General features: G+C 56.5%; 1 protein-coding gene across 1 annotated transcript; it reads left to right on the top strand.

Annotated features, from left to right (window-relative positions):
- The first annotated feature begins 976 nt into the window (after nucleotides 1–976).
- LOC132079516 (sodium/nucleoside cotransporter 1-like) lies at nucleotides 977–9,094 on the top strand. The gene is made up of 17 exons (XM_059482188.1): nucleotides 977–1,045; nucleotides 1,203–1,291; nucleotides 1,619–1,710; nucleotides 2,096–2,285; nucleotides 2,603–2,744; nucleotides 3,446–3,559; nucleotides 3,925–4,002; nucleotides 4,342–4,422; nucleotides 4,759–4,839; nucleotides 4,988–5,113; nucleotides 6,267–6,397; nucleotides 6,561–6,729; nucleotides 6,892–7,089; nucleotides 7,561–7,642; nucleotides 8,114–8,212; nucleotides 8,647–8,758; nucleotides 8,852–9,094. Exons 1-17 carry the CDS (start codon nucleotides 977–979, stop codon nucleotides 8,973–8,975), a joined length of 1,977 nt encoding a protein of 658 aa, XP_059338171.1. The 3' UTR covers nucleotides 8,976–9,094.
- Nucleotides 9,095–9,250: the final 156 nt, after the last annotated feature.

The following is a 9,250-nucleotide window of genomic DNA, read 5'->3' as shown; positions in this document are numbered from 1 at the left end:
TTGCAAAGGTGTTGCGTTGTTATTTCAGGGTTTACCTCAGAAACCCGGTCCCTCCCCTGATAATTTCCTCCCAGGTGTGTCAGTCACCTCTCCTTTCCCTGGAGCGCTGTCTGTCAGTCCTGGCATTCCAGAAGGGCTTTGAGTGATTGGCAGATTCAAAGGATGCTCTCTACCCCCGGGGGGACATTGGGCCATCCAGGTGTCCTTTGTCCCTTGAGACCTCCCCTCCTGTGCCTGGTTGGTGGCTCCCTACCCCTTCCCTCCCCTCTCCCCGGGGTTAAAAGAGCCAGCAGCCACGAGGTCTGAGAGTTCTGTTGCTGCATTCAGAGGCCTGCGGGCCAGAATAAAGCTCTGGATCAAAACTCTCCATCAGAACCGACTCCTCTCCTTCACCATCACCATAAAGCTTCTCTGCCAGGGGCTCCATCCTGCCACCACCAGAGCTCTGCAGGCCTGGACCTGCCTCCATGTGCCCAGCTGCAGCATCCAGCCAGCCAAAAGTGTCTCTGGGGTGAAACACCACAGTGTCGCTATTTGGTTCAGCACCAAGGGCCAGACAAGCTCAGGCACGTCCTGTCCAGCTATACTGGTATGATTCCAATACAAAGAGGCTCACAGAGGCTGGTGGGCACTGTCACCAGCTTGGAGGGGGAGTACCAGCACTCCCTGCTGCATACAGTCCTCTCCTGTAATTCCTTGGAAGCACAGCAAAGACCTCTCCAGAGTTACAGGAGAACAGGAATTCAGCCCACCAGCACCATGGCCTGAGGACCCCACAGCATGGTCCCTTGATGTGCTGGGGCAGGACCTGCTCTGAACACTGACTGCAAGGGGTGTTCTCCTCTCAGGGCCCCAAAACTGAAAAGCAGAGTGGGACATTTGAGCTTCCCAGAGGTGATCCCATTCTGCTCTCCCCAGCCAGCATCGGACCCTCCCGGGGTTGCCCATATGCACTGAAGCAAAGGAGCTTCTGGAGATGGAAGGAAACCAGATAACCCTGGACAGCCTTGACAAGGGCACAGATAACCCAGCTTTCAGCTTGGAGGTAAGTTTCCCTTCCCTTCCCTTCCCTTCCCTTCCCTTCCCTTCCCTTCCCTTCCCTTCCCTTCCCTTCCCTTCCCTTCCCTTCCCTTCCCTTCCCTTCCCTTCCCTTCCCTTCCCTTCCCTTCCCTTCCCAGTGCTCAGTTAATGGTGTTTTCCAGGGAGAGAACAGACACTATGAGGAATGTGGTGGTCCACACAGTGAGAACCAAGAGGAGAGAAGAGAAGGGAGATTCTCCTCCTACTGCAGGTGGGATGATCTGCACAGATGTGTCAGCTCTGCCAGAGTACAAACCTGGTTTGGCAGCAGAGTAGGGTGGTATCGAGGTGGGGACAGTGTCTGATGGCTCCGTGTGGCCCTGTAGGGTGCCACTGGCAGGTCTCTGTCCCCATAGCAGGTGATGGTGAGCGTGCTGGGGTTCCCACCTGTACCACCTCCTGCTGCTGGCAGTGCCCAGTGGGAGCCACGCTCATGGCCTGGCTCTGGTGGGTTGGTGCACTTGGCGTGGTTTGGCTTGGGATGATGTTCCTGTCCATTTTCTGCATCTCTCCTGTCTCTGCACGTGACTCTCCCCAGGAAGGCCCTGCAGCCAGCATCCAAGGCACAGCATTTCTGCAAGGCTCATGCCAAGGTGGTGAGAAGAGTTCTCCTGGGGCTCCTTGCAGTAGGTGAGGACTGAGACTCCACGTCCCCACCCCTTTGGCTGTCTGTGCCTCCAGACTCCACTGACTAAACCCTGTCCAGTGTGTGGAGTTTGTATCCACCTCCAGCAGCCTCACTGCCCCCTCCTCACCCCACCACTGCTGCCCAGTTCTATCTTCATTCACCTCCCTGTCCCCCTGCCCTTTCTCCACCTGCCCAAAGGGTTTGCTGTGCCCCTGCTGCTCCCTGCTGCGGTGGTGCCCTTAAGCTCTCCTCACACAAAGATGGGATCCTCAAGGGTGGCCAGGGAAGGACATTGGGAGGAAATTAACCTCGTGGTTGGCCCCAGTGAGTTATGGACCCATGATGCTACAGCCCTGATGTTTCTGACTCCCAATGTGCCTTCTCCAGCCTACCTGTGCTACTTCATTGCGGCCTGCTACCTCAACTTCCAGCGAGCCCTCGCCTTGGTGGTGATAACTGCTGTGGTTGTCTTCTTCATCTGCTGGGAGCTCTTCCAGAAGCACTTTGGGGCAAAGGTTCTGTTGCTCCTCCGCCCCGTTGGGAAGTGCTTCCAAAAGGCCTGGCCATGGCTGAAATGGTGAGTCAGGAGAAGGAAGGGTCAGATCCCTCCCAGCACCTGGGTTCCCTCCCATGGCTCTGCATGTGCCAGGCTGGCACCGGGCAAATGGTGAGCATGGCCCAGCCTGGGGACCCCTTAAAAGCATTGCAGAGATGTCTGTGTGCTCTGCCTCAGTAGTGATGGCTGTTCACAGCCTCACTTGTGCCTGAGCCCCAGGTTTCTGCACATACATGGACCTTACAGTGGCAATCCCATCACAGTGGGCTCCTGCCCTTCATGAGCTTCCCTCCCTGTGGGGACATCGTCTTGCTGACAGTCTGGGGTTTCCTCTGCAGGCTCCTGTGGGTGGCCCTCCTGGCAGGCCTGATTGTGTGGCTGGTTTTGGACACTGGCAGAAACCCAGAGCAGCTCATCTCATTAGCTGGCTTCTCCGTTTTGGTGCTGTTCCTGTTTGCCTGCTCCAAGCACCACGGTGCGGTACGTGTTCCAGGTGTGACTGACCATCAGGTCCCTTGCAGGAGGTGATACCCAGCTCTGGAGAAGCTCTTTGTTCCCCCTGGTATCCCCTTCTCTGGAGGAAGCAGAAGCCCAGCAGAGCTGGGCAGAGCTGGGTGCAGCCTGAGGAGCTGAACTGGTTGGCTGGATAGACCCCAAAGCCACCTCGCTGCTCTTTGTCCCATTGCTCTCCTTCCCACTTCCCAACCCAGGGCTCGCCTGCATGCCTCTGTCCTGTTTTCTCATGTGGGTGAGACCCAGAAACCCAGCACCAGACCCACACCTGGGCTTCAGGTGCCTTGGGAGCCTTGGTCAGAAGGGATTGAAATCCTGGTGGCTTCCAGCCCAACCTGCTGCAATGCTTTGGGCAGTCTCTCCATCCTGCTCCTCCAAAGGGTTATTGAACAAACAGTTTCAATCTAGCAGCTCTGTGCTACCAATCATCATAAGGTCTTTGTGCTTGTATCCCTGGCAGGTTATGTTCCAGCCAGTTCCAGAGTCTCACCAACTCACTTCTGGCTCTGTCACCAACCCACATTTGTTGGTTTCTGTAACACTTTATTGGTCTCCCCTTGATCTTCACCCGGGGGCAGTGTGTGGTGTTTGTTGTGTGCTGGAAAGCAGAGGGGGAAGCCTGTAGGCCTTGAAAACATTTCATCTCCTGTTCTGCTTTTTGTCCCCAGGTGTCCTGGAGAGCCGTTATCTGGGGCCTTGGTTTGGAGTTCTTACTCGGACTCTTTGTCCTGCGAACGACTCCTGGCAACCAGGCTTTCCAGTGGCTGGGAGACCAGGTCCAGGTACTGCATCTGCTCATCCCATCCTGTGCTGTAGCCTGAGATTGACAGGAAAAGCAGAGTGTGGCACGGGGGAGGGGACACAGCAGGGATTGCATGCTCGGGACTGGAGGGCAGCCAACTCTTCCCTGGTTTTCTGCAGCAGCCCAGAGCCCTCTGTGTGCTCCCCTTTCCAGGCTGTAGCAGGGCCCTGTGGCTTTGGGACAGCCCACCAGGATCCCCATCTTAGGTCTCAGAGGGGCATTCTCTGGGGTGCAGTGAAGTGAGCTATGGGACTGAGGGCACAGGGCCCTCATTAGGCAGAATGAGATATCAGGGAGGAACCTGATGGAGATCTCTGTCCTACAGTGTAACTTCTTCCCTTGCAGTACTTCCTGGGCTACACCACAGCTGGCTCCAGCTTTGTCTTTGGGAACACACTCATTAAAGATATCTTTGCCTTCCAGGTCAGTCAAGGAATGGGGAATGGGGCATGGGGAGGTTTTCTTCTGGTCTGTCTCTTTGCTGGGTCCTGGAGAGCACAGAGCTAAATGCAGCCAGATCTGCTGTGGTAGAGCTCAACCATCTCAGAGATGGATCTCCCTCAGCTGTGTATCCACCTGTGGGCTTCCTCAGTGCCACAGAGGACTTGCACTGGTCCCTGTCCCTCCTGCCAGCCTGGCTGGGTGTTGTGGCACCCCAGCAGTGTGGGCTGGCTGTGCAGTACCACACCATGCCCAGCCTGGTGCCCATGGGTGCTGGGATGTGTGGCTCAGCTCTCCTTTAACCCTGTGCCTTGCCTGCAGAGCCTGCCCATCATTGTTTTCTTCAGCTGTGTGATGTCCATCCTCTACTACCTCGGTGTCATGCAGTGGGTTATTCTCAAGGTAGGGCCTCACTCCTTATCTGGGATGGCAGTGGGAAGGAGAAGAACCTGCTGGGCTCTCTGTCTACTATGGTCAGCTGAGAGATGTCCCAGAAAAATTGTCATGGTACTAATTTGGGGTGATTTGTCCTGCTTAAAAGGATAGACACAGCTCCTGTCTTTCTAGCATGTCCTTCTCAGAAAGCTTAAAAACTGAACCCTAGAGCTGATGTTTCCTCCTGGTCTGGAGGTGCTTCCCAGGATTACCTCCATGCAGGGGCCAAACAGTGCCTGGCTTGTGGGTATGGTGGCAGGGTGCCTGCAGCTCTGTCAACACAGTGGCCTTGTCTTTCCCCAGATCTCCTGGGTGCTTCAAATCTCAATGGGCACCACTGCCACCGAGACTCTCAGCGTGGCAGGGAACATTTTTGTGGGACAGGTAAGATCCTGGTCTGGCAGCAGATCCAGCTACTCAGTGCTTGCAGCTGAGCCTGCTCTGGAGAAAGGGTCTTCTCCCTCCCCCTGTGAGACCCGTGGCCCTGTATGGCCCCATCCTGAGGCCAGCAGGGTTTTCTCCTCCTCCACAGACCGAAGCACCGCTGCTCATCCGCCCATACCTCGCAGACATGACCCTGTCAGAAATCCATGCTGTGATGACTGGTGGCTTCTCCACCATTGCAGGCAGCGTGATGGGTGCCTACATATCCTTTGGGGTGAGTAGCTGGATCCACATGCTCCCTGCCACAGGCTACTGACATGCAAGAACTGCCCTGGGCTTGAGGAAGACCCCCAGCAGGTGCCTCATGTCCCTTTCCCCACGCAGGATGAGAGCAGGGTGTCCAGACCCACCTTGTCCCAAAGACACCTGATCCAGCCCCACCTTTGCTGGCCTGGCCAGAGCCCTGGAGCCCTGCCAGGCAGTGCTATGGGACCCTTACCCTGTGTCCCTGCAGAGTGAGCAGAGCAAATCCCACAGAACCATGGGATAATATAGTCCAGAAAGACCCTCTGGTGGGGGGTCTCTAACCCACCCTCCTGCCAACTGAGGTTATGGCAACTGAGGGGATGCCCAGGACCTTGTCCAGGTTGGTGGTGAACATCCTATGGATGGAAATTCCCCCAACCTCTCTGATTTCCCCCACAGGCGCCTCAGACACAAGAAACAATTTTTCCTTATATTCAAATGAAACAGTGTCTGTGATTCTCACCTTTTGACTGACTATCACTGAGCAGTCTCCCCTCCAACCCCATTTTAAACAGAAACAGCAATACCCAGCCCCCTCCTCTTCTCAGGGAGGAATCCCTGCTCCTCCAGCATTGCCTGGGCACCAAGCCTCCAGGGATGCCCTCTCCAGTTCATCAGTGCTCCGAACAAACCTTTCCCTTAACCTGCTGCCTGAGCTCCTGCTATTTAAATGTTAATTAGTGTCCTTAAATGGGGAACCAAAGGTGGAAGGTCAGAGAAATGAGACGTTGCCAGGGGAGGGGTGAGGCTGGGAGCTTGGCCCTTAGTTAGCAGGTAGAAGGTAACAGTGTTATTCAACATATTGCTCTGATACCAATAAAAAGGGACAAGGAAGGGACAAGAACCATTATGATTAAGTCAAACAGCAGGAGCGATTAACATCACCAAGGCTACAATCTCTGCAGTTCCAGCAATTGCCTCCATGCAGGCAAGCTGCCCCATGTGCACGGCTGCTTAGATGGGAAAACAGCCAATTTTTCCACCTTCAGCAAGTGGAGAGCCCGGAACTGCTCTGAGTGTCACTGGCTGATGCCAGGCACGTGCTGGAATGCCCTGGGGTGGCAGTTCATGGGGCGCAGCCCGGCACAGAGGTGCCTATGCCTCTGGTGTGCACGTTGCAGATTGATGCAGGATCACTGATTGCAGCTTCTGTGATGGCTGCGCCCTGCGCCCTCGGCATGGCCAAACTTGTCTATCCTGAAGTGGAGGAGTCCAAGTTCAAGGGCAAAGCAAGCGTCCGCATCTCCCGAGGGTGAGTGTGAGCAGAGGGGCAGTGCAGTGGGGCTGCACGCGGCCGGGCACTGCAGGGGAGCCGTGCTGGCACTGCGGGGTGTGCCCACATCCATGGAGTGAGCGCCGACCTGGCATGAGGGATGCCCAGCCAGATGAGTACATTGGGGTCTGTTTCCATGCAGGGAAGAGCAGAACATCTTGGAAGCTGCTAGCAATGGGGCTGCCAACTCAGTGGGGCTCGTGGCCAACATTGCGGCCAACCTCATCGCCTTCCTGGCCGTGCTGGAGTTCATCAACGCTGCCCTGCTCTGGTTTGGGGAGATGGTGGACATCGAGGGTCTTACCTTCCAGGTATCCCCAAGAGCCAGCAGATCCTGCATCCCCCACCCATCCCCACCTCAGTGGGCTGCTGAGACCCTTGCTGGGTTTTTGGCAAACACTGGCAGCAGATGTCCAATCCGGAGGCCGTGCAGGTCAGCTCTGAGTCGTTCCTTTCTGGGATGCTTTTCCCAGGTGATCTGCTCCTATGTCCTCATGCCTTTGGCCTTTCTCATGGGGGCAGACTGGGCAGACTCACCAATAGTGGCTGAGCTCCTGGGGATCAAGATCTTCCTGAACGAGTTTGTGGCATACCAGCAGCTGTCCACGTACAAGAAGAACCGTCTGATGGGCCTGGAGGAGTGGGACGGGAGCCGGAAGCAGTGGATATCTGTGAGGGCACCTGCCACCCTGCCAGGCACAGGGCAGGGATGGAGCCAGCTGGAATGGGGCATGGCACCTGCTCAGGCAGGGGGGTGGTGGGCAGGAGAGGATCATAGTACCATTTAGTTTGGAAAAGCCCTCTAAGATCATTGAACCAAGGATGATGGTGCTGGGAGTGGGAGGGCACCTGGATGTTTGCTAATGGCATGGTGTGGGAAGGAGTCAGTGAAGCCCTTTCCCATTCATCCTGCTCCTTGATGGAAAGATCATGGTGCTACAGGGCCCCTTGTCCCCCCAGCCCAGCCTCTTCCAGGAAGAGCCCTCATGCTTGCTCCCAAAAACAGCTGACAGAGAAGGGATTGGGGTGGGGGACTTTGCTCTATCATGTCTATCTGGGAGCTCCAGTGTGGTGCTCAGCTCTGGGTGCTCTGGGGCAGCTCTTGGGCAGACATGACTATCCCCTGCTTCTGTGCCCTCCAGGAGCGAGCCGAGAGCATCACCACCTTTGCCCTCTGCGGATTCGCCAACCTCAGCTCCATTGGCATCATGCTGGGAGGCCTGTGTGAGTGTGACTGACGTCCTGAGTGGCTGGGCACTCTGGGAGTGGGGTCCTGGGTCAGGGAGCAAGAGCTCAGCTGAGGCAGGAGGAATTTGCTGTCCTCAAGCCTCCATGTTTGGTCTCTGCCAGATGAAAAACCAGGATTTGCATGAAGCAACCAGGATGATTTTGCACTGTACTCATGGGCAAGCCTGGGTATCATCCAGCCACAGGGGAAAGAGCAGAGAGACTCCTGTGCTGGGGGCGCTCAGGTGGATCACCCATAGGTGCTGGGTGGGCACAGATCTCTGCCAGGATGGACAGACAGCAGACTGGGTGCTGGCTGGGATCACCACATCCTCCAGACAGCAGGAGCTGGGGTGGGCAGGGCACTCAGGACTGAGGAGGGTATCATGATGTCCCCGTCTGTCCCCCATGCAGTGTAGAGCAGGAGCAAGGATCTGACTGACCCCCCTGTCTGTTCTGCCCCCACAGCTTCCATGGTGCCCGAGCGCAAGGGTGACTTTGCCTCCGTGGTGCTGCGGGCGCTGCTTACTGGCATGTGTGTCTCCATGCTCAATGCCTGCCTGGCAGGTAGGTCTCTGCCCACTGGCAGCAGGGCCAGGGAGACCCAGGGAGGGGCAGGCACAGGGCTGAAAACCCCATAAATGCAGCATTCAGGGATGGAGGTGGCTGGCCTGGCTCCCCATGGCTCTGCCTTCAAACCCTGCTCTCCCCTCATGGCTCTGCCAAGGGCAGCCCAAGCCCAACAGCTCTCCTGGGGCCCCTCATCCTTCTTTGGGCTGGAACATTTCAAGGACAACTTTTGGAGTGTGGCAAGGAGCTCCCTGAAGTCTTGGAGGGTGAGGTGGAACCTGCACAGTCCCAGGTACAGGATTTGCAAGCAAGTATAGTCAGTGTGTGGGACTTGTGAGCAGATATGGGGTACGGAGCTCACAGCTTGCTTGAGGTATGGAATTTGGATCCATGGTCCCTCTCAAGTCCCAACAGAAGACCTTGTCCCCCAGGTCTCCTCCATGTGCCAACAGAGGTGGGTGACTGCGCCATGTTCTTCAGCACCACCAACTTCAGCTCGACCAGCTACACCATGTACACCTGCTGTAAGCAGCTCTTTGCCAGGTGGGTGTGAGGGGCCTCAGAGCCATCTGGTCCTGCCCAAGGACCCAGCTGCTGGGGCAGCAGCTTGTCCTGACCCTGTGTCTCTCCTTCCAGCTCAGTGCTCCAGAACGGGACTCTGTCCTTCACGGGATCCTGGGCTGACCAGTCACGCAGCGAGCAGTGGCTCAAGAAGTGCTGTGCACACTACAACCACACGTCCTGTGCATGGACATTCTAGAACTGGGGGAGCACAGGGCCTACAAGGCCTATCCCCAACAGCAGAAACAACCCCAACAGAAACCTGAGCGTCCGGTCTTCTCCACTCCAGTGCCGACAGACACCTGTGTGCACCCTGCAACCTGCACCCTTAGGTGCTGGCCCTGTGGACATGAGGGAGCAGCTCCCAAATAAATTATGGCAACCCTTGTGTGCTTGCCCTCAGACCCCTCTGGCCCCTGACTATGGCTGTTGCACACTGCACCCCTAGCCCACTGCAGACTGTCTGCTGCCAGC

This window comes from Ammospiza nelsoni, chromosome 14 (genome assembly GCF_027579445.1).
Source record: "Ammospiza nelsoni isolate bAmmNel1 chromosome 14, bAmmNel1.pri, whole genome shotgun sequence".
Taxonomy (NCBI): domain Eukaryota; kingdom Metazoa; phylum Chordata; class Aves; order Passeriformes; family Passerellidae; genus Ammospiza; species Ammospiza nelsoni.
The sequence above is the reverse complement of the archived record's forward strand: the minus strand, read 5'-3'. Positions and strand labels throughout refer to the sequence as shown.

Coding starts and splice junctions, on each gene's coding strand:
- LOC132079516 (XM_059482188.1), top strand. CDS start 977: ATGGAAGGAAACCAGATAACCCTGGACAGCCTTGACAAGGGCACAGAT. Junction 4,003..4,341: donor AAGATATCTTTGCCTTCCAG/GTCAGTCAAGGA, acceptor CCTTGCCTGCAG/AGCCTGCCCATCATTGTTTT. Junction 7,090..7,560: donor GCCGGAAGCAGTGGATATCT/GTGAGGGCACCT, acceptor TGTGCCCTCCAG/GAGCGAGCCGAGAGCATCAC.